At 36.9% G+C, this 25,364-nt stretch overlaps 1 protein-coding gene and 1 long non-coding RNA gene across 2 annotated transcripts; both read right to left on the reverse strand.

The window, feature by feature from the left end:
* Nucleotides 1-1,033: 1,033 nt before the first annotated feature.
* On the reverse strand, nucleotides 1,034-23,882 carry tpcn2 (two pore segment channel 2). The gene is made up of 25 exons (XM_082160936.1): nucleotides 23,487-23,882; nucleotides 20,945-21,003; nucleotides 20,756-20,832; nucleotides 18,914-19,091; nucleotides 17,863-17,979; nucleotides 16,523-16,629; nucleotides 16,282-16,354; nucleotides 14,414-14,513; nucleotides 14,024-14,089; nucleotides 13,841-13,905; nucleotides 12,487-12,596; nucleotides 12,319-12,400; nucleotides 12,161-12,247; nucleotides 9,636-9,755; nucleotides 8,913-8,972; nucleotides 8,567-8,695; nucleotides 8,408-8,457; nucleotides 8,219-8,318; nucleotides 7,033-7,104; nucleotides 6,864-6,937; nucleotides 6,029-6,128; nucleotides 5,323-5,405; nucleotides 3,851-3,932; nucleotides 3,285-3,376; nucleotides 1,034-2,119 (listed from the first exon to the last, which is right to left on the reverse strand). The coding sequence occupies exons 1-25, from the start codon at nucleotides 23,623-23,625 to the stop codon at nucleotides 2,041-2,043; spliced, it is 2,301 nt and encodes a 766-aa protein (XP_082017062.1). The 5' UTR covers nucleotides 23,626-23,882; the 3' UTR covers nucleotides 1,034-2,040.
* Nucleotides 21,501-23,480, reverse strand: LOC309492221. Its single transcript, XR_014203476.1, has 2 exons — nucleotides 22,402-23,480; nucleotides 21,501-22,279 (listed from the first exon to the last, which is right to left on the reverse strand). It is a non-coding gene; the product is annotated as an uncharacterized lncRNA (long non-coding RNA).
* Nucleotides 23,883-25,364: the final 1,482 nt, after the last annotated feature.

A 25,364-nucleotide genomic window follows, 5' to 3' on the forward strand; every position in this document is an offset into this window, starting at 1 on the left:
CCCGCTAAACGTTCACTCTTTAAATTCTTGCACTCGGCAACAATACATGTCGACACCATTACTAGTTTGCTAAGAAGTATTTCCTACTGAAGCAAGGTGGCAGCCAAGATTTTTTTGAAAGCCTAGCTGTGAAGTACGCCTTTAAGCAGCAAAAACTGTTTTCAACATTGATAATAATTAGAAATATTAAATATAATACTCAAATATTTTGAGCAGCAAATCGAAATATTAGAATGATTTTGGAAGGATTTCTGAAAACCCTCACTGAGGCGACAGCACATCTAGAGGAAAGGCAAACCGTGTAAGGGAACTCTGTGTTTGTTTGGAAGATGAGGGGAATGATTGTGTCACTCTGATGTGTGTTCAACACAAGGTCAGGCAGACCGTGTTCTGTTTTGGGTGTGTATGTTTAGCCCCCTAATCAGTGGAAAGTGTGTGTGTGTGTGTGTGTGTGTGTGTGTGTGTGTGTGTGTGTGTGAGTGAGAGAGAGAGAGAGAGAGAGAAATAAAGTGTGTGTGTGTGTGTGTGTTAATCTACTTTCCTGGAGGCTGAGGAAGTCCATATAATCACCTATAAAATGGTCTTGCTAAATAGACTGTTGAAAATTAGACGCTTGTGTAAGGTCTAAAGCACAGGCTTGTGTGGTCCTCTTGATTTCATAAAAAGTTTGTTTGATACAAAGCATGCTACAACTATAATAATGATAAAAATCTGATTTGCCTGTATAGACAGTTAACAGAGACACTTAATCAACTTAAGTTGATTGAGGTTGTTATTCAACCATTTAAACCAAGTTTCAGTCAAATGTATTGATAACAGTAAAACACCATCTCTGATAATATTGAAAACATGGAATATATCCCAATCATGACCAAAGTCATTGAAATTCACTGACTAACAGTCCAGGTCACATTTCCCCAAATTTCAAAGAAAAATAAGACATACAATTTTGCACCGTTTGCTTTGTGACATTTGCATGATAATAAACCAGAAATTTACTACTGACAATAATACAAAACAACAAACTTCTGAATCCTGTCAGGACACAATGATTTAATTATTTTTACTGCATAAATTAAAGGCAGTGTAAAGAAAAAAAAAACCTTCACATTGCAGTATTGAGAATTTTGGATGTGGCATGTGCTTAATTGTCATTTTCTTACATATATGGTTACACTTAATATATGGTTACACTTAATTTTACGGTGACAGTTATATTGTACTTACTTAAATAAGTTTGGAGTAATATTAATGACCTACATGTACTTATAGAGCTATGGTTAGGGTTTGGTTTAGGGTAAGTTTCTTGTATTTGTGCATAATTTACTGTAATTACTATAGTAAGTACGTGTAGTAACGTGTAACTACGTGACCTTAAAATAAAGTGTTACCCAATATATTTATTGTATCAATTTCCTTCCTTCCTTTTCTTTTTTTTTCTTTTTTGGGTGAAATACAATCTGGACATTTCTTGAGAGATTCACCCATAAAGATTTCTGTCAAATCTAACATAAATAAAAGCACTGAACAAACATAATGGCACAGTCAGAAATATAGAATTAATAAAAAACAAAGCTAAAAAACACTTAATACATTTATGAGTCTTGTCCCTTTGTTTCCACGATTTTTTTAAACAAAAATCTATAGATTGTTATTTTGTTGTTCGATTGTAACAGCCTTACAAAAAATAAATAAAGAAATATTGGTTATGAAATGAATTTCCAATTCAGACAAAAACGGTGGCACTGATCCCACTATTATTCACAGGTTGTAAGACAAGAACTCTGGGACTCCAGCAATAGTTGTGACTTGAGCTAAAACTTCTTTTTAAATTGAAGTTCCTCTGAACATTAATCATGTGACTCTCTGTTAGAAAACACATACATCCTTTCCCAGGCCGACCTGAAGCAACACCGATCCTATAATGGGAAACAGGCCCTCCAAAACGGATGGATATGTAAACATGAGGCCTACACAGACGTGATGGAGTCCTGAAGGATTGTGGGATTGTTTTGGAGGTGGAGTTGAGGGGGTTTAGGGTCACCAGGAGAGGTGGAGATGAGGATGTTGTTGTAGTTGAGCTAGTAACTCTTCTTCTGTCGGCTCTTGGACATGCTCTCTGAAAGCAGAGGATGGGCAAAATAATAGAAAATAATCAGATATTTGAACAACACTCTTATCAACCTATCACTTTTCTCTCACTTTCATTAAACAGTTATAGTTAGTGAAAGGGTTTGGCGTAGGTCTGCTATCGTGGTGATGATAAAAAGTGTGTATCGATAGAGATTTTACTATATTGTTTATATTAGGGGTATTCAATTAAAGTTCCAAGAGGTCCAGTCTCTATATTTCCTTCCCAGCGGAGGTTCAGACAATACTTTTTCGGAGTATTTATATATATATATATCCATCTGGGCAGCAGTAGTTCACTGATTTAAATAGGCAAATGCTTAAGAGTGAAAGAGTCTATGATTGGATGACTATTGCAGTGATTATAATGTTTCTATCATGTTATATGTTTGGCAACAGTTCTTCTGACCCTAACTGATGGAGTGTGTAGATTTTCATTTCTTAAACAACCATGTATGAAGACACATCAACAAGTCTAATGAATCTTGACACTGTCATCCTGGAATATGGCCATGATGTGTCTTCATACATGGTTGTTTAAGAAATGAGAAGCTACACACTCCATCAGTTAGGGTTAGAAGAACTGTTGCCAAACATATTACAACATGATAGAAACATTATAATCACTGCAATAATGAACCAAAATCCAACACATACACAGCAGAAAGGGCTTGAATGAAGCGTGTTAAAATATTAGAGGATATAGCACATAATTATCATTACCATAAACGACTTTGAGTGCTTGTGGTGTGAACCGCTCTGTTGTTTTGACATGCTTCTCACTTTAAACTGTAGAAATGATCAAATGGTGCTAGAGTTGTCATTTTGTCTCGCGGTCCGCTATATGAGGATGCCTGGTGTATATCGGTGTGTGTACTGTAAAACTGGGGGACACGTTTTATCCCATTTCTCAAGAACCTTTGAGAGGGAACTTGGTGGCACTTTACTTTCAGGAGACGTTGTTACAGTGTAATTACACAAATAGGTAATGTGCTTACTATTGGGCTACGGTAAGGGTTTGGTTTAAGATTATCTACATGCAATTATGCATATTTACAGTTATAGCTGTAGTAAATACATGTGACGAGTAACTGCGCGTTGCGCTTGTAAGTGTTACTGGGAACTTATCGATGGCTTTATTCCCACAGTCTTACCTGAACATAAACTGCACAGTGCTTTGATAGGCGATTCTCTCCACATCCTCAACAGACATAGTATTACTGCGGTCCCACTTATAGGTGAAGTTCTGAACACACGAACAAACAAAACACACACACAAGGTTAACTAGCATGCTTAGAAACAGATTTATTAACCTGTCAAGAAAAGGTCAGGCTTTATGGATTCAGTTCAGGATCTCATTATGACAAACAGTAATGCTATGTAAAAAGGTGTGCTTCCAACACTACATTAAGGTTAAGGTTAGGGGTTAGTATTTGACCCTATTTATATAGCCCTATTTCAGCGTTGTCTAGGTAGTCAGCACTGTGACTGACATGACCAATGAAGTCTTTACAATCGCCCTGGGGTGGGGTGTGCACTTCACTAAAACAAATCAAGCTATTGAGAATATGTTCAGTAGTTCATCAGATTTCAGTCATAATTATGATAATAATAGGGCTATATCTTTTCTTTGGAATAATGTGCATGTGATGAATCCGCAATAAGACCAGGAAAGTATATGGTCGATCTTGAATTATTTAAACCAAACAATCTACATACCTCCAAAATGAGTGCCACAAACAGGTTGACCCACATGACTGAAGATGTCATCCACCAGGCCACAAAGTACACCAAAGACCACCTGGCATGGAAGAGTTAGGGGTACAAATTTACAAAACCCTGCCCAGCCAAAGCATCCAAATATGTTAAAGATAGTCAGAAGAGAGTGTGTGTACTTGTGTACCAAACTAACAGGGGGAACATTGTGCGATAGCAGTTCGATTGATTTTACACTTATAATTATCTCGCATTTCGTCTATCTTTGAATGTAATGGCAATGCTGAAAAATGTGATAAGGGACACCTGAGCATTACACCAACAGGAACTGTAATGACATTGCTTTCTAACTACATAGACATTAATATGGAGTTGGTCCCCTCTTTGCAGCTATACCAGCTTCTACTCTACTGGGAGGGCTTTCCACAAGATTTTAGAGTGTTTCTGTGGGAATTTTGCAGATTCATTCAGTAGAATATTTGTGAGGTCAGACAGACACAGATGTTGGACGAGAAGTCTTGGCTCGCAATCTCTGTTGCTTTACAGCTGGCACAATGCATTCTTGATGACATTAACTTTTTTTGCTCACCAGCCACTGTGGCTAGTGGTTTTCCAAAGTTACTAGCCACTCAGCACTTTCACTGGCCACAATTGTGACATTGATACCATGGGAAAAACTTCCATACAGATATTTTTAATATCGCATTAATTGGCAGCAGGAATATTAGGCTGCTGTCACTTTAAGACTTGATGCAAGGATCCATTATACTGTTACACATGCGTTTTCTTTCTCAACTGTTTTTGTTCACTTAAAACATTGTTTATGTGAATACTCGCCAAGACAGACATTATTTTGTGTGTATTTGACTGTTTAAGCGCAATAAGCAGCGAAAAAGATTTAGTACTGAGAGACGGCTTTATGTGCCGCACTTTTTGTGTCTGTGAGCATCAAATCAACGGAAATTAGTAAAATTATGCGCAATTCCACGCTGAAATTCAAGCCCTACAACACTAACACTATTCATCAAATGAAACGAGTGAGTGAGGAGAGGCGGGTTTGTGTGTCACTCGCAGTCAGAGAGAGAGAGAGAGAGAACAGCTGGTATCGTCTATCTATTCTGGGGAAAATGAGCATTGGAAGCGTTTCAGATATTTCAGTATCGATATGTATAGAAAAATCTATATTTTGACAACACTACATTGCACTTAGTTTATTATTTCAGATGTCTTTTTTAAAGACTACAATTGAAAAATGTATATTCTATATATAAAATTCAACCCGCCGTGCTTTGCACCACTGCATCCCACTCTTGGTATTGTACTTGGCGATGTGAGGCAATCATTTATGTATGTCATATGTCATTTTTGCTTCTTCAAAATGACCAGAACTTGGTCCACTCTTGGTCAATGTCCAATGACGGTCCCCTGTTAGTAATATTGGCATGTATATGTGTTTGTGTGTGTGTGTATCTTACTCTGTAGTGTATCTGGTGTATGCATCTGTGAAAACATGCCAGTTATTCACCACCATGATGTTATAGAGCAGGACCAGAGAGGACTGGAAACATGTAACACGAAGAAAACAGAGTTACATTTATTTTGCATCAAGAGTTCAATCATTTACATTAATTTTCGAGTTTAAAAAAAAATTTCCTTAATTTTATGAAAGCTTAAAAAATAAATGATATCAAAACAGAAATAGATCGTCGCTGTCAGGCAGAAACCTTGTATCTCCAAAAACAAATAATCAAACAAAGCATTGTCAAAGTCAATATTGTGGCTTAATATATGGACACTTGCATGTGTCACTTTATTATATTAACATTTTACCCAAATCATGCTCAAATAGAGACGACACTTCATTAAAGTTTGAGGCGAGTGGAGTTATGATGTTTTAGAGACAGTTTGAGGATCCAATGGAGTTACAAGGTTTAGTCATAAGCTCTTTTTAATACTTTTCATTGGTTAGACTTAGACAGATGAAAATGGTGACCAATAGTAACGATTTATGAAATTTGATGAAATTATTGCAATTTGGTCAAATCCAATGACTAGTTCTTCCTCATAAGTGCTCATTTTAGCATTCTGGGAACTTGTTAGAAACCTATATGTCATGAACCTATTCGGATGTGTCTGATTCGCGAGGGTGTCATGGGAGGCTGAGACCTCTGTGCAACTTACAGCAAAATCATCAAAATTGTTTGGCCAGTACTCCAGCTGTTCAAAAGTGCCACAATCCATGCTGTAGGGACCCGTGTCGTTCTCTGTGCTGGCGTTCAGACTGAAAGGAGAGCGCATAGAGACAGAGAGAGAAGATGTAGAGCGCATAGAGTTGTCAACAAGGATCTACACAATATATAGCAACACATAACTAATCACACTACTGGTCAAAGCCAGAATTTTCAGCATCATTACTCTTGTCTTATGATCCTACAGAAGTCATTCTAATATTATTATTGGTGTTCGTTTGTTATTATTAGTTCTAATTGACCCAAACTTTTGAATGGTAGTGTATCACCCAAAAAAACAAACAAAAAAAACCCAGTAAAAACAAAATAGATAATAATCAGAAATGTTTCGTTAGCATCAAATCATCATATTAGAATGATTTCTAAGGATCATGTGACACTGAAGACTGGAGTGATGATCCTGAAAATTCAGCTTTGATCACAGGAATAAATTACATTTTAAAATACATTTAAATAGTAAATAAGTCTTTCAAATTGCAATAATATTTCACAATATTACTTTTATTTTACTGTATTTGTCATCAAATAAATGCAAAGACTTCTTTCAAAACATTTAAAAAAATTAATTATTCCAAACATTGCCATCAAAGAAATAAAGTACAATTTAAAACATTATAAAATATATTCAATTCTTAAGTGTTCCAAAAAAAAACGTTATTTTACTGTATTTTTGATCAAATAAATGCAGCCTTGTTGCGCATAAGAGACTGTTTTCCCCAGTAATATTGAGATATGTTTGTGTTAAATGTGCAGTTGATGTACAGTACCTCATGTTTGGTGGAGGGGTTATGGCTCCCTGGAAAAGCCAGATACCAAGAACTGCAAACACATAGTACACCACCTGTATCAGAGACGACACATGTACAGGTGAAGAGACTGACCTCATCATTAATGATGAAACAGCATGTGACACTGTAAAACGAGTCGCTCACTCACCAACAGAACGCCAGCAAATGCCCGCAAGTTTTTCACCAGGTCCACGAGAGTGCTGGCCACCACGGCCATCAACTAAAGCCCAGAGAACAAAAACATTATTAGTGCACTTGATACATGTCAGATGACAATGGGGGGTAGACCAATTATGCCAACTACTGTATATGAAATATAGTCATAGCCAAAAATACTGGCACCCATGAATTGTTTTTTAAATAGTATGAGCATTAATGTGTTAACAGTACCCCCCAAAAAAAAAAAAAAAGATTAGGAAGAAAAGCAAACCAGTAAGAGAGACAAAACTTGGAATTTAAATCAATATTGATATGCATTTATATATGGGTATACAAAATATTTGCAGTGTTTATGTTGCTGCTACAGTAGGTTGACTGTTTTGTACTACTTCTCAAAGACAATATTTCCCCGTGGATTTACAGACAAGGCTTAAGCTAGTCTCACACTAAAATGCATGTTTGAGCTGTTTTAACTGAAAGCAACTTGCACTGACATATCTTAAAATATGTTTGTTTTGTCTCATGTTCTCATGCAGACACATTTATAAAACCTACTTAAATGTCCTAATTGAACTAAGGCCTAATCCTGGCTTAATCTAAGTCCTGTCTGTGAAACCGGGCCTTAATGTTTAATTAGTTTTTAATTAAGCTGTGTCTCTGTTCTGAAGTGACAAGCAATGAGTACAGATTAAAATCACATTTTAAAAGAAATCACATTTAAATCAGAGAGAATTTGAGTAGTTTGCAAATGGCCGAATAGAGATGTACAGTATCAAAGTCATTAATGGCTATTAGAAGCACTCATGTACAGTTACGTTACCTAAAGGTTGCGCTACCAAAATTTAAATATAAGGTGATATATAATTGTCCAGGGCTGCGTTTCCCAAAAGCATCACAAGTTGATCGTAGAACAATTGCCACCAATGGTCTCTACGATCAACTTAGGCTTACAATGCTTTTGGAAAACACAGTTCAGGCCATTTATAATACTAATATTAATAATTAATAATTTGTTTATGTTTTTCGGTGGGTAATAAGCTAAGTACTTTCTGCAAATATTTTGCTTTTAACAGTGATCTGCTAGAATTTATTTTATTTTTTTTAAGAAATGCAATGGTGCAAGTGTGTTCAGCATGTAGAAGCAAGGTGTTTAATGTGAGTATCCTGTCACCAACCTTGATTTCTGGAATTATCCTGAGGAAACGGAAAACAATCAACATGTTGACCAATCGCACCATCTCCCACAAAGCCATCACACGGTGTGAAACCGGATCCCTGTCAAAATGAGAGGAAAACGTCAGATCAAGGCGTTTGGAGAACAGATTTATTCTGTGATCTTATGATTGTAAATTCCACACACTCACACTTCCTCAGAGGGATTCTTGTATGTGATGAGTATGGCGATCTGAAGAGCCTGTTGAGGATAAAAGAACAACACAACGTGTCTCCAGTTATCGCATGCATGCATGTACGCTGCATAAATCCAAGGATTATTATAAATAGAAATAAATCACAAAAATTACCAGCAAAAGAACAGTGAGAAATCCATCAAAAATGTTATTCCTGAAAGACAGGTAACCTCTCCAACCAAAAGCCACTATTTTCAGTAACATCTCAATTAAATAGAACAGGATGAAAGCACAGTTGATGATCTAGAAGACAGAAAAGATATTCGCATTAATATTAATTGAACCACACTCAAAATTCAGAAAACACAACAAATCAACTATTGCTAAAAAAAATTAAATTGAATAAAAAACACAAGCCAAAAGGATTCGATTTATTAGTTTTGAACCAGCCAATACACTTTCTAAATGAAATTTCATCATTGCAGCAGCATAAATAGTTTTCAATACATGAGACGGTCACCTCCATATAGAAGTAATTCCTCTCTGAGGCAGATTTCTCTGAATTCAGAACCAAGGCAGTCTGCAGAAAAACAACAGAAATCAGAGATGAACTTCAAGTTTCAGAGAGCCAGAGCAACCAAACGCACGATTTGTGTTCGGTATACAGGATGGACTACTGTAGTCCAAGCTATAACTTTTGTTATGCATATACTATCCACAAGATGGCACCATCTCACAACAAAACAAAGAAATATCATCTGATCAACAAAGATTTTGTAATGCATTTCTGTGAGCTAAATTCTTTACCCCTGAGATTTCAAATAATGTTCTAATCTTTCAATAAATAAAATGAATAATACAATTATTTTGCTAATATAAGTTCTAACCTGATGCAGGTTTTAAATCATGTGAATTGTAGAAATAATTGATGGTATCTATATTTAAATGTATAGATTAAATTTTTTTTTGTAATCTGGGGTCAATATTTTTCCTGTTTATATCAAAAAAGGACAGTAAAAATGACTAAAACTCATATTTTCTAATTTGTAATTTAATTTAATTTTCCATTTCTATCACAAGATCTATCCCCTTGCAGCTCCATCATGAACCACTGGGTGGTGAAAAAACTATTTGGGAAAACCTTGTTTTAATGGACAGAATTCTGGAAATGTATGTGATGTTCTTTATGTACATTGGGTAATGTGATAATTAAAGCAAGTGAAAAGGAAATAAGGTTTCTTACACAGATACAGATGACATTGGCCAGAGCGACAACGTTTCCCAGCACTGTGATGTAATAGTGGCTGTAGATATACTGGATTTTCTGCAGGGCAGAAGAACTGTACTCTGGCTTTGGTGGATGCTGTAGGGAAAAGACAAAAGCACTTCATATGTCTGTTGACACCCAAGTGAATGTTCATTTTTCAACTTTTCAACTCTATAGCAAACAGGATGCAGAACTGAAATTTATATTTGAATCCAAGGAAGTAAAATTCAAAGAAACTGAAGAAATATTAAATATAAATATTACACTCCATTATCCAAATGACTTTGAATTTGAAAATGAAAACCCATAAACATAACCATACACAAAACATATGGGGCATTTCCAGTGCAATGTATATTATTTACTTATATTATTGGATTAAATTATTTAATTGAATAATAATTTATTATATTATTTATTTTACTATTTTAATTTTTTTTAAATTATATTTATTATATGAATTCAACTCAATTTATGGACCTAATTGCACATTACTTTCCAGAATGCTTCCTTTATCAAGTCAAGTCTCCTTTATTTATATAGCACTTTTTACAATACTTAATGTTAAAATAATGCAACAGAGAATGTTTTGGCTGTACAGCAGATCTAGAAGAAAACAGTGTCATTGTCCAGCTTAAGTCAGTTCAGTGTTGATTCATTTACGTAGTAAAAATCACTAGTTATTAATCATTATTTATCTATACAGCAGCTCTGGAGAAAACCGTGATGTCATCGTCCAGCTAAGTTCAGTTCTCATATAATGGTGTCAATGCAGTCAGATCAGTAATATTGTTGAATATTAGGGATACACGCTAATGTGAATGTAGTGATGTCAGGACTACACATATATATCCTCTGGACTGAACACATGATGCGCATGTGCGCGACGTCGGTGTTTGCGCGGAGATAACTGATAATCGTTTGCACCTTGGGACCTGTTTCCGGGAGTGCGTTCTCGGGACACCAGGCACTGTTGCTGTGCGAATGAGCGGGCCAGAGCGCGTTAAGGGTTTTCTGTTAGAACGGTGTCGTGTTACCGGCCCCTAAGTAAATAACTAATGATCTTCGCAACGGAAATCCTTCAAAATTAACTTTAGCTGGACAATAACTTTATTCTAGAGCTGCTGTAAAGCCAAAACTATCTCTGTTACTGTAATTTCCTATTATCACTGTGAAGCTGCTTTGGAACAATTCATTATTGTTAAAAGCGCTTAATAAAAATGAAGGTGACTTGACTTGACTATTAAAGGATTAGTTCACCTCAAAATGAAAATTTCCTGATAATTTACTCACCCCCAATGCCATCCAAGATGTTCACGTCTTTCTTTCTTCAGTGGAAAAGAAATTAAGTTTTTTGAGGAAAACATTTCAGGATTTTTCTACACACAATGGACTTCAATGGCAACCAGAATGTTGAAGTTCAAATCAATGCCGTTTCAAAGGGCTCTGCACGATCCCAGCTGAGGAATGGGGTCTTATCTAGCGAAACGATCTGTCATTTTCTAACGAAAATAAAAATGTATATACTTTTTAACCATAATTGTTCGTCTTGTGCTGGTCTGTGACACGCCACGTATTACGTCATCACGTTGGAAAGGTCACGCGTCACATCATCTATCTAAGTTATTTGTCTGTGTACTCCAGTTCAAAAAGGTAGGGAAGGGCGAAAAACTCCATCTCATTTTCTCCTCCAACTTCAAAATCGTCCGACATCTTTGTTTTAATTTATTATTATTATTATTTTTTTTTTTTTTTTTGGACCTTTCCAACGTGATGACGTAATACGTGGCATGTCGACCACGTGAAGACCAGCACAAGACGAACAATTGTAGTTAAAAAGTATATACATTTTTATTTTTTTTAGAAAATGACCGATCGTTTCACTAGATAAGACCCCGGTATTCCTCAGCCGGGATCGTGCAGAGCCCTTTGAAGCACTTCAGAGCCCTTTGAAACGGCATTGATTTGAACTTCAACATTCTGGTTGCCATTGAAGTCCATTGTGTGGAGAAAAATGTTTTCCTCAAAAAACTTAATTTCTTTTCCACTGAAGAAAGAAAGACATGAACATCTTGGATGGCATTGGGGTGAGTAAATTATCAGGAAATTTTCATTTTGAGGTGAACTAATCCTTTAAGTGTCCCCAAATTACCCCAAAGTTTTCAAAATGGACCCAAACAAAATGAAACATTGCAAACTTTAAACAGTCGTATATTCTTGCCCAGTTTGTTGTTGTTTTGGACTAAATAAAATTCCTAATTTCGTGACTGTGTCAAGTTTCTATGAACTAATTCCTCTTCTTGTCCAAATTACAACTCATAAAATATAAGGGAGGCAATTCTTAACTTATGAATTATGTCCAACCCTGCTATGCACCATATTCTTATGATTCAAATACTAATTTAACGGGCCTTGTACTTGTTCAAAAAGAGAGACTTCCTGTAAGAGTCTGGATTCACACTGTAATGTAAACTGATCCACATATATAGATGGTCACACACCTCTTTCATAAAATCCTTGTCCAGCTCATTAAAGAGCCTCTGGAAGGCCTCGCCGTTGATGAAGCCGTCTGGAAACTGCTGAGCGGCCTGAGAGAAACAAGACAGGTCAAACAAACATCCTGCTTACTTTATTAAACTATTCTGCAATCTGTATTCACCTTAATAATAGCTTGTCTGCAGTAAGACTTCATGTGGACTCTACTCATGACCTGCAGAAACATGTTCACCGCCACTCGCTCCCTGAGCAGAAACAGGAACAGTCATGTGATCAGAGACGGGAATAAGAGTGAATGTGTGCAGAGAAAGCTGTAAGGAAGTGTTCTTACACATGGCCTTCAGACTGAGTGCTGGTGTGTCCTCGTCCCGGACAGCACAACACCTCGAACGCAGCCCGAATACCCAGACGCCTCCTGATTATAGATGTCTGAACTGACATCTAAACACAGATCATACCATCAATAATTACAGCAAGAGTTGACCCAACATTAACATTCTGTCGTCATTTACTAACCCTCATTTTGTGTGTATGGCTTTTGTAGAAGGGGAGAAATTCTGAAGAATGTTTACGCCACTCTTTTCCATTTAATAAAAATATATGGCTTCAAAAGCTCCACTTTTTGGAGTTTGAAAGCCCCTGTTTTCATCTGAAGTTGCACATTTAACGTGCTCAAATTTGGAATATCGCATAAAACATCTGCGAATAGAGCACCGTTTCCATACCATGTGTTCAAGAGAACAAAATCGTCACTTCTTGGGCAATTGGTGCAGAATATCTGTTATAAAAATGGAAGTTGCTGCAATCGGGGAAGAAACTGTCTCTTTTATAAATCACTTGCACTTTCGAACGTGCAGATGAAACCCAATAAACACTGTCTTACATAATCTTATGTTTAGATGCCTGATGTTTGTGAACTCAATTGTGTGAGACACTTCTGTGAGGACATTATACCTAATCATTTTGGTGACAGACTTTGGCTCAGGGTTGCCAGGTTCGTGTCAAAACCCACCCAATTGCCATTCAAAACCCACCCAATCATTGCCAAAACTAGCACAATTGTGTTCCGGTGGGTTCCCCGGTAAAAATCACGTTCCAGGGGTTAAAAAACTTGAGTGTTGTGGTTCGCTTCAACCTGCAGAAAAATAACCTGTGGCAACAGTGTAAAAGTAACCCAATTCCATGGGAAAACCACAGACTTGGCAATACTTCTTTGGCTCAGGCATTTCAAAATGACCAAACCAACATTTGAGATGCTGTGCAATGTGATTGGTCCACTGGTTAGTCCAGTTGTCCAATCACATACTCCGTTGAGGCAAAGTCAATTTTTTTTTTTTTTTTTATTCAGTAAATGTGTTTCCATCATATTTTATGTGTGTGTTTCTTCTTATCATTTTTTTATGCACATTTTTAGAATGTATGCTCATCTTAGCATTTCCATCCAGATTTTTTTATGTGATATCCCAAAATTCACATTAAAATAGGTGGATGGAAACATAGCTACTTTTGTTGTATAGGGAAAAAAAAGGAGATTGGAAATTACATTCAAAATATATTCTGTGCTCCATGGAAGAAAAAAGTAATTTGGGTTTGGAAATAATGACAGAATTTAGAATGCTGAACTATTCCTAAATAAACAAGCCACAAATTCCTAAAAAAAAACAATTTAAGATGACGTCACTCACCAGTAAATATCCCCTGAACTGGTTATAAATAATAGCCGTCATTAGATTCATCAACAAATACGTTCCTGGCAGAAGCAATAAAAAATGTGAATGTTTAATGCAGGTGGAGAGCTATAAACGCAAGTATTATTTACAGCACTCTACATGTACAATGCAACTCATCCCGAGTGCCATAAAACTTACCAAACACACTAAAGAGTATAAAAAATATTGAATATCCACGGTTCAGAGAGTATGCAGGAATCATGACTGTTGAGAGAAAGACATGTTGGGATTACAAACACACATTACAAGAGAAGGTTGAAGGACATTGGTGCGGTTTCACATTTAAAACACACAGATACCTGTGAAAGTTTAACAGAACGTTGTGACAAGTCACAAGACATCATGTCATGTGGTTAAAGCCAATGACTCACAGCTTCTACTGCAATGAGCCAGAAATGACGGAGAATTCGACACAGCAGTGCCAAAATGTCATCTGTGTCACTGAACATCTAACACTTGACTGAGTCATTCAGAGAGTCGCAGCTCCTGAGAGACTTCAGCAACTTTTACAGTCGCATAAAGACGTACCGTCAGGGTTATTGGCGGTGGTGAGCAGCACTAGCAGAGAAGACAGGGCTTTTGGCAGGTTTTTGAAGTATGTTTCCCATTCTCCATTCTTCTTAGCGTCCTACAGAAACACACAGAATAAGTCAACTGGAGAATTTGCATTGTTTATTATTGGCAAGCCAATGTGTCGGCTAAATTATTCAAAATATTAAGGTTGTTAGATGTTATTTGCCCCTCTAACAGCCAGATTAAATAATCCCAGATAGTGCATTTAGTACATTTGTAACTTTTACAGGAGGAAATGAAAGTGGTTCTCGCTGCCAGTGTTTCAGACGAGTGCTGTGTGGTTGCTGAGCTGTGTGGTTCAGCTATATATGTGGTTTCAACCCTGTTCTACTAGGATGATCTGCATGGTTATGGCTGCTTACTGGCCCATGTCAAAAGAGCCCCACACCCAAGCTTATATATTCTGGACTCTAGATATGACTTTCAATGCAAGTTAAATGACCATTTTACTCTCTGCCCAGTGAAAATCTTCACATGTCAAACTCCGCTCCTGTTTCCAGTAATCCTGAAGACCTTGATTAGCTGGTTTAGGTGTGTTTAATTGGGGTTGGAGCTTAACTCTGCAGGACAGTGGCCCTCCAGGAACTGAGTTTGACACCCCTGGTCTAATCGCTAAGATAAGTAATAGCACACCTCTCCTCCACAAGTATTAATTCTAGGCTCTGTTCACACCTGGTATAAAGATGCGTTTTGGTCGATCAGATCACAAGTGGACGATGCTAAATACAGGTGTAAACGGGGTCGAAAGCAGTTTGAGCTTGTCCACTTTCAACCACTTCCAGAGGTCGTGGAAAACACATTCGACCGGATTGCTTTAATAGTGTAAACGCTCATGTGGTCGAATGTGTTCAAACAGCCACAAAAGACCGTCATCTCTCCGTCTACTGACCTAATGCGGGAACATTATGGGAAGAGCTCTAGCCAGACGGGATTTAAACTTTTTCGGCTGCACAATGTTCTCCCACCATTCCTGATTTCTAACACACACTCACAGCGTTTGGCGTGATCTTGCGGCTTCAGAGCAGAAACTAAAGCTGCTGCTCTCCGTATGTTTTTCCGTCGTCTCTGGCCGCGTTCATATGTAACTTGCACGAGCTTATTTTGTCCCTTAGATTGAAAGATCTGAAAAAGCCCATACATTTACCCGCCCATAGACCCTCCCCTCGAAGTAATCAGGACAGAAGTGGTGGAAAGTGGACGATGTGTCTCCCTCGTCTACTTGTGATCCGATCAACCAAAATGCATCTTAAAGGGATATTTCACCACTGGAATGATGAATGTGTATTTAAATTGGGTCATTTGTGTAGTAGAAATATGAAATTATTTTAGAAGTTGGTGCCTTCTAGACTGAGAAAAGCCAGAAAATGTATTTTTTGGCTCATGTGGATGAAAGACAACAACTCCCAGAATGCACTTGCTTCGCTGCCCTACGAGGACACTCCCAAGCCACGCCTACTGGTTACAGAGGGCAGTATCGGAAGAAATGATACGACTAGGCAGCTAGTCGACTCGAAACTGAAAAGACGTGGTTTTATCGTGAGATCCCGCTATGGGCGGGTTGAAGACATGTGGAACGAGCTCCTCCTACTGGCTGGAGTCTCTCGCCTCTGATGATGATAAATGACGATTTTTGCGTCATCAGAGGTTTTTTTCCAGACACACAATACAGAAATCTCTCGTCTCAGGGGGACATCAGGGAGGGAAGCACGGTCACTCGAAAATACTACCGGGTTTCTACTGATACAAAGCTTAATGCTAATCGGTGAAGTATCCCTTTAAGGGACGAGTTATTTGGCAAAGATTATATTGTGAGCACTTATTACATCTGATTTGGCAAATATCAGCATTCCAATCATGGTGAATATGCAGAGGTGTAAAGCCAGGAGCAGGACAACACTGCAAGAGAAAGAGAGAAACATAGAGAGAACACTTTTGGTCAATGTTTACTGTCATTATTTTAAAATTGCAATATTAGAATGAGACGGAATCCAAATTGAGAAGTGAAATTATAAAAAAAAGCCCACATGGGAAAAACCCACAAAGGACAAACATATATATAATTACCTTGCTATCTCTGGAAGAGTCCTTTTGATACATTTTAGAGTTTTCTTCATGAGGGAAGAGTTTTGCAAGAGGAAAAATGGGCGAATCAGTCTCCTGACTCTCATATTCTGTGGGACAGAATGACAGGGCAATGTTACAATCGGTCCACTGCTGATTGAGTCAATCCTGCTTCCCACGACATGCTCAGTGTTCACTTATTGAAGACTTTAAAGGCCCTGGAGGGCCACTGTCCTGCAGAGTTTAGCTCCGGCCTGGAAGTTTATAGTATGCCTATTAAGAGCTTGACTAGCTGGTTTAGATGGGTTTAGTTAGGTTTGGAGCTGAACTCTGCAGGACATTGGACAACCAGGATCAGGATTGGACAGACCTGCTTTAAAAGAATCGATCACCCAAAAATGGAAACTTAATTTAATTTCCCTCATGTCATGTTTGATGTGAATTTGCAAATGAGATTTGAGATTGACAGTTGAGGGCAAGATTTGAAGGACTTCAATTTTGGCCTGTTCTTTAAATTAGTAAATTATTCTACAAATGTGTAAATTATGAGATTTTAATACATGGCTTAACTATGCCTTTAAGTGTATGGAGGACTGTAAAGTACTACTTAAATAAAATAAAGAAATCAATTATCAGTGTATGATTTCAAAAATAAAAATGTGATCATCAAATTGACAAATAAGCATCTTTAAAACGTTTTTTTTTTTTTTTTTTTTACCTTAAAAATGAAAGACAATATATATTTTTAATCAACTTTTTTGACTTACTTATTGAATTGATTATAATTGGACGTAATACGGTAAAAAATAATTTATATTTGTAAAAAATCTTCCACTACTATGTGTTCAAGCTCCTCTCCTTGCTTAATTTTAATTGTCCAATTTCTTTTTGAAGAGTTATTTACGAATGAATTTCTTTATCGTCACATTTAACTATATTTTTAAATAGGAATAATTTTAAACATGGCTATTATTATTCAATAAAAAAATAAAAACATTGAATTATTTACCATGTAAATGTTCAATACAGAAATGTATTTATTCTTTCAGATTATTTTTAAGTGATGCTAATAGTCAATAATAAAGAGTTTGGTGTCACTATAATACCAATATACTAGGAATCTTTCTGCGCAAAAGCTTTCAAACTCTTCCAGGTCCCTCCTGTGCAGCACTGTACATGTTTGATGTCTCCTTTGTTTAACAGCTGAATTAACTCATGTACTCCATGACCTGAGCTAGGTGTGTCCATCCAAAATACGCTGTGCTGGGAAAGCTCCAGGAACGGTTTGAAAACTGCTGTTATAGTGTAGGCTAGGCACGATTAATAAGCAGACTTGTACTCACCTCATTGCACATCATGCTAATGCTCAACATCCAATCAATAACTGATGCTGCAATCACTATTACATAACCAATCAGCCATTTGTTCATACGAAACTCCTCCCATCCTATCAGATAGCTCTGCAAAACAAACAACACATTAAAAAATGAATAGTAACAGTTTAGTTAAAAAGGTCAATTTAAAGTCACCATGAAATCAAAATTGACAATTCTTGATTTTTTTATGGAATATTGAGTTTTATATATTTAAAATTCATGTCCCCTCATAAACTTGAATCAATATAACTCAGGGGGCGGGGCAACCTGTCAATCACATGAGATCCACCAATAGCAAACCACAACCATCCAATCAATTCCTCCTGGACAAAATCAGCTCCCTCCCTAAATTTTTTCTTGTTCGAGAAGCCGTTTCACTCGGAAAGATAGGCACAATAGAGAAGAAAACACTATCGCAACTTCTGTTTCATGCCGACTTTAACTCTGTTAAAGGGATAGTTCACACTGTCAGTCCAAATCCGATTATTTGTCTATCCAATTGGAATCTGATCTAAAATGATTAACTGTGTATCACAACTGTTCAGATCCAATTTGTGTCCCATGCCGCTCTTTCGTTTTCCGGAATATCTGCATTGATTTTTATGGCAATGACGCTGAGCTGGTAAGTACAGTATATGCCAAAAACAACAACAACAACTGCAACATGGAGGGGTTTGCAATACAGATGTTGTCTTATTTACAACATGACATGTTTAAGTTAAACCACACAAAATCCAATCAGAGAAGTCAGACTTAAAACGGATTTCATGTGCTTGTTTGCCGTTCACACTTGCTAAATCTGATCAGATTTCAATCGGATATGCACAAAAATATTGTGCATATATTGTGCATATATCAGCCTTATTTGAACTGTCAGTCTGAATAAGGCTCTAAACGACCCCTCTTGGGTTTCACACAATAAAGTTTGAATGACAAATAATGACAACATTTTCATTTTTGGGTGAACTATCCGTTTAATGCTCTCCCCGTGGTCAGTTGAATATTCCTGGATGTCTACCTTCACAGTGACATCTAGGATGAAGATACAAAGGCAGACAATCTCAATCCCCTCCGTCAATCCACAGGGAGGCTCCCAGGGCTTGGGTTTGAAACGAATGTCCGAAGTGTAGGTTAGAGAGGAGGGTCTCTCAATGAAGGCCAGTGCCAGTACAACAGCAATAGTGAACCCCAGACCCCTGAGAGAGAGAGAGAGAGAGAGAGAGAGAGAGAGAGAGAGAGAGAGAGAGAGAGAGAGAGAGAGAGAGAGAGAGTGGAAAAGAAGATCCAATAACAAATCCGTGTGTAACAGATACTGACAGAGATATGAAATATATTTAAAAAATATATATGTTCAAGAAATATGTTCAAATATATATATATATTTTAAAATAGAGATCACGATTCCCCCACGATTCTGAATAGACAACTAAACAATATAACATGTAGTTTACTAGAGGTTCTGACAAAATGTTAATTGCTGCAGTTTATTTTAAAATATTTCATCAATTTTAATAACTTATTGGAAAAAAATGTAATGAATGATTCAATGACTCACTCATAAAGTGACAAGACTACAGTTGTTTCATTACTGGATGAATCAGTGTTTTCGAACATATCTATTGAATGAATGATTCAATCACACATTTTTTAACAGTCACTTGTCGCCACCTACTGGTGTAACAATGTAATTTATACAATCGTCATTTAAAGTATCAAGTTAATTTGGTGATTTACTGTATTTAGTAAAAAACGTAAGAATTTTTTTGTTTTATTCAGCAAGGATACATTCAATTGATCAAAAGGGACAATAAAAAGTTTACATTGATACAAAAATATTGTATTACAAAAAAAGTATCACGATACAAAATAAATGTATCTTGGTTTTCACAAAAATATTGAGTAGCCTAGTGATTTCAACATTGATAATAATCAGAAATGTTTCTTGAGCAGCAAATCAGCATATTAGAATTATTTCATGAAGACTATGGAGTAATGATGCTGAAAATTCAGCTTTGCATCACAAGAATAAATTAAACTTTAAAATATATTAAAATAGAAATTTATTTTGAATTGTAATATTTCACAATATTATTGGTGAGCTTAAAAGACTCTATTGACCAGCAAGGATTAAGTAGCCAGTGTATGGGCTTTTTCAGTGTTGGGGGTAACTCCTTAAAAGTAACTTGGGTTAAGTAATCAGATTACTTTTTTAGAGTAATGAGTAAAGTAACACATTACTTTTAAATTTACAACAAAATATCTGAGTTACTTTTTCAAATAAGTAACACAAGTCTAGCATTTATTGACCACTACTATACAGGCATGAATTTATATTTCCTTCAGCCTGAGGCTTATTCATTTCACTTTTGGTGTGAAAGAGACTTTACATTTGCCAAAAATATAAAAAATGTCATTATTAAAAACAAACAAGCAACCCCAGCCTAATTGTGAAAGAGTATGAAACTAACATAACACATTACTTTCCATAAAAAGTAGCTAAGTAATGCAAATAGTTACTTTTTTAGGGAGTAGCACAATATTGTAACGCATTACTTTTAACACAGATTGTTACAGAAGGTGAACTAAGATCTGCTGGTACAGTAGCTATTGCTATCCTGTGACACATGAAATTAGGGAGAGGGACATATTAAATTTGACAAAATGCCCATGGATGCAAGATGAGTCATACATTTTTTGTTTTATTTTTCCAGAGGAAAAAATGACTTTTAAACTGTATATAATCTGATACAGTTTAATTTTGGCAACTTTAAAGCAACTCACCAGTCAGACCACGTGTATGGGACATAGTTGGCAAAATAATTATTATTATACAAAAACAAAACTATTTCGCCTTGCTTACCACTGACATATCCTGGAGTAATACCATCTATATAACTGTAAGGACCCAGAGTCAACCCTGTGATTGATGGATCGATACTGTGGGAAAAGAGCACACAGGGAAATTAGACAGAAAGACAATCAATCAATCAATCAATATATAAAAACATAGGCCTAAATGTGGAAAAATAAAAGCAGAAATATTTTTCACCTGAATTGCATCTTCAATAAATACAACTGCCTGCTGGATATAGAGGTCTGAATCTGCATCTGTGTCATAGAAAGAAACAAAAAGTCATTTGCTTGACTTATATACTATTTTTATTATTTTTTTATTATTATTATTATTATTATTATATATATATATATATTTTTTTTTTTATATTAAAAGCTCTGTTATCAAAACAAAAAAACTCCACTCATAGAGCAAAGTGTGTGGGCCAGTTGCAAAAACAAAGCCAGTGTGTTAAAACTGTGTCTTACAGGTGCAGTAAGTGATTTCTGAGAAACGCTGTTGATATTTGAAATCACCCCAAACAAACACACTCCTCCCTTCATTGCTCCGCCCCCAAAATGCTCAAGCGTGCAACACAAGAGTGGATGTCTCTTTATCACAGCTGAAGCAAAGCAAAATAATGCTTCGCAAAAAACACGGTGAAGATGACAATAAACCAGTAGCACCTCAATGCAGAACACGAGATCCGGGGGGCGGAGTTGGATCCAGATAAAGGGGTGGAGATTGGTAGGTTTAGGGGTGGGTTTAGGGATTAAGGGGTGGAGATGGGTAGGTTTAGGGGTGGGTTTAGGGATTAAGGGGTGGAGATGGGTAGGTTTAGGGGTGGGTTTAGGGATCAGGGGGTGGAGATGGGTAGGTTTAGGTATATGTAAGGTGGGAGGAGTTGGATCTAGATCCGACTCCTCCCCGTGGATTTCATGTTCTGCAGTGAGGACCATCTCCAATAAACGGCTAAGGACTTTGTTGTTAGTCGCCAACAGCACATCAGCTCCAGAGAAACAATGACACTCAAAACGGTCCTGTTACTAGAGCTAATATTACAGCAACAGCATATCTTGGTTCTGTGAAACAGCAAAACCAGTGTTACTCACGTTTGAAGCAGAATCAACGGGCCTTACCGCTTGGTTCTCTCCAGCACTGGAAAGTTTTTCTAATACTAACGTTGGTCCTAAAGCTCTAGTCTGATTATAACCCTTCCTTTTCCCAGTGAGATTCCCCTGACCTTTCCTCTTTTTTAATGTCAACAAACATTTGAAAATGACATTTTCATTCCAAAACGCCCCAATTTCAAGCATTTTCCAAAAGTTGCTCATCCACATTGAAACATCTAAAAATGCTTAAATCACCTTCCTGTGCATGGGCAAGTTCTCATGCTATTCTTCTGGCACGATCATTTTATTGGCAGAATATCCCACCACTCAGTGTTGCGTCCAGGTTGCACTTAAAATCGCAAGGTCCAAAATGCAATTGACATAATGTTTTGCCGCAGGACAGCAATTGTCATCTTTGCAGGACTGTAATATGAAGATTCTACAAAGGAACATTTATCTTTAGCAACACTATGAAAGTAAATAGCAGGCACAACAATGCCAGTATAACCATAGATATTTATGGGAACAATATGCGTCACATGTGTCATCCTTTTCAAATACCTCCGTTTTCACAGTCCAGACTACAACGCGAAAAAAAGCTCCGTCTTCGTTTGTAAAAACGCCATCTCAATGTGGGCGGACGGACAAAATGGAGAGAAAAGGATGCTTTTTCAAACTCACTCTCCTCCCCCATAACGAGTGGACACGCCCCCTACTGCTGATTGGCTACAAAAGTGTTGTGGCGCTCACTTTCAACAGCGTTTCTCAGAAATGGCTTACTACACCTTTAAGAACTAACAGTTTGCCCAGGAGTATCTAGTCTTATTTTTCAGATTCAAATTAGACCAATCTACTGTTTTATGTAACTGACAAAAAAAAAAAAAGTTATTACAAGTCTTGAAGAAAAAAATTAGATGACTAACTTTTAAGACTTAAGATAATTTTATGCAACTGGTGCGAAATTTACTGGATCATCCTATGTCCGGTACCTGTACTCTGAATGTACTCTGTACTCTGAATTAATATATATATATATATATATATATATATATATATATATATATATATATATACACACATAATCTGAATGTAGTGTATATCTCAGATTTCAGGTCCTGAAAGCACCAATGTTACAGGATATCCAGGAATCTTTTGCCAAACCTGAGCTTCTCAACAGGACATGAGCCAGCAAATCCAACCCATCCTTGAGTGCTATTGTGCCCACTGAAAGTTTCATTTGACTTTGTACTGGGTGTATATGAAACCACAGACTAAAACATAACCTGTCAGCTTAGCATTCAGGATAGTCTGACATAAAGTTTGAGTTTTATATTGCAACACTTTATATAAAAACATCTCCAGAGTACTGAGAATGAAACTGTTGCCACATGTTTAATCTCTGTAATTTGATACATGTTAGAACGCAATAACAGCCTATTTGAAGTCAAAGTGACCTGAAAGAGCAACTCGGTCAATAAGGAGACAATGGTGTGTTTGTCTGGCAGCAAAAACAGAAAGTTGAGGTGAATATGACACCATCCTGGACAGAAGATATACCTGAACAATGTTATGGAAATGTTTTATAGTCAGCCTGAGCCAGTAGTCCAGGACACTTGTCTCAGGTTATAAACTGAATAAATACATACCCTGCTCTTCACTATCATCAGTCACTGAATAGGACAGCCGTCTTGATGATTCTTTATGTTGATGTAGATCACTATCATGAGATCCATAATCTCCTGAGCTCTGGTTAATGCTGCCCGTAAGCAGCGGTTCTTCTTCCATCTAGACAATCGCTACACAAGTCTCCAAATATTCCAAATAAATCCCAAACAGGGTGTTAAATGTGTCGGTAGTGACGAAGGACAAAGCTAAACGAGACTTCTGCCCATGTTAAATAGGGTGACAGTCTCGACTATAAACATAGTGGAGACACACTTGGTTTCATTCCCACGGACAGTAAGTCGGTGTAAAAACATGTCAGGGAGGACGACCGTGCTCGAAGTGTTTTTAGGAGACGTCAACTCCTCCCATATCCTCTAACTCTCTCACATAAAAGCTTCTGCTCGCTCGTGTCAGAGGTTCACAGCACTAACATTAGGCGAGTTTCACTTTAACGAATCGGTTCGAACGATTCTTCACAATAAACCAGTTCAAACATTCACTTTGTTCAATCATCATCACCAAAAGCACGTGTTAGCGAAATGTTGATGTTTATCGCTATGTTTTAATTAGATTTCGCCAAACGCTGATCAATGCAAAGTGTGTTCTGAAATGCAAATGTTCGAAAAAAGAGCACTTTACTCTGCTGGGTTAATGGTGTACTGCGTCGATTAAATAAATGTCTGCTTTTGTTTGCTCGTGTTTAGTCTCGGTGGTCGGTGGGGAAATGTGAGTTTAGAAGCTTGTCCTTAGAGTTCATTTGCATCATTACATGATGAGCTGCAAAAGGATTGAGCAAGCGTGGGAATTTACAGGCGACCTAACAGTTTTAATGCAGGTTCTGAACGGTTACAATATATGAATGGAAAAAAAATCTTTCTTTCTTCTCATTATAACAACATGAAAATTGTGTGTGTGTGTGTGTGTGTGTGTGTGTGTGTGTGTGTGTGTACACTTGCTCAACTAGCTTTGTGAGGCCTGGTTTAAGTTTTAGACCAGCTAGTGGAGTGAGGACAAAAAGAGTAAAGTGAGGACCTTTTGGCTGGTCCTTACTTTCTGAGAGCCATTTAAAGGCCTGTTTGAGAGTCAAGACCTGGTTTTAGGGATAAGGTTATAATTCGGTTTAGGGCAAGGGTTCAGGTTAGGCACTTAGTTGTGATGGTTAGGGTTTGGAACTAGAGATTGCATTGTGTCAATGAATGTCTTTACAAAGATAGATACAAGAGTGTGTGTGTGTGTGTGTGTGTGTGTGTGTGTGTGTGTGTGTGTGTGTGTGTGTGTGTGTGTGTGTGTGTGTGTGTGTGTGTGTGAGTGTAAGAGAGAGAGATGGAGAGAGAATGATAGCAGACCAACACAGAATCAACATTGAATCAATGTTAAATGCATCAACCAAATTATCATTGAATCAATGATGAAATTTAACATAAATCTTTAATCAGGTTTACACACTGAAATAGTGTCATTTCAACAATGACAAATAGACCAAAATAGACATGAAATCAATATCTGTTCAAGGAACAGTTCACTTAAAAATGAAAATTCCGTCATCATTTACTCAAGTTGTTTCAACCCTGAGTTGTATGAGTTTATTTCTTCTGCTAAACACAAAAGAAGATATTTTGCAGAATGTCGGTAACCAAACAGTTGATGTACCCCATTGACTTACATAGTATTTTTTTTCTACTATTGAAATCATTTTTTTAACATTGAATCAACATAGAAGAAATATAAAATCAATCTTGCTTTATGTACAGCAGGATTCTATGGCAGTTAATTGTCTTTTTTTATTTACCCCTTTAAATCAGAGACCATTTAGGGCTGCAATTAATTATGGTTTTGAATCAAAAAGTCACTCAAAGTAA

Source organism: Leuciscus leuciscus (genome assembly GCF_965113295.1).
Source record: "Leuciscus leuciscus genome assembly, chromosome: 2".
NCBI lineage: Eukaryota > Metazoa > Chordata > Actinopteri > Cypriniformes > Leuciscidae > Leuciscus > Leuciscus leuciscus.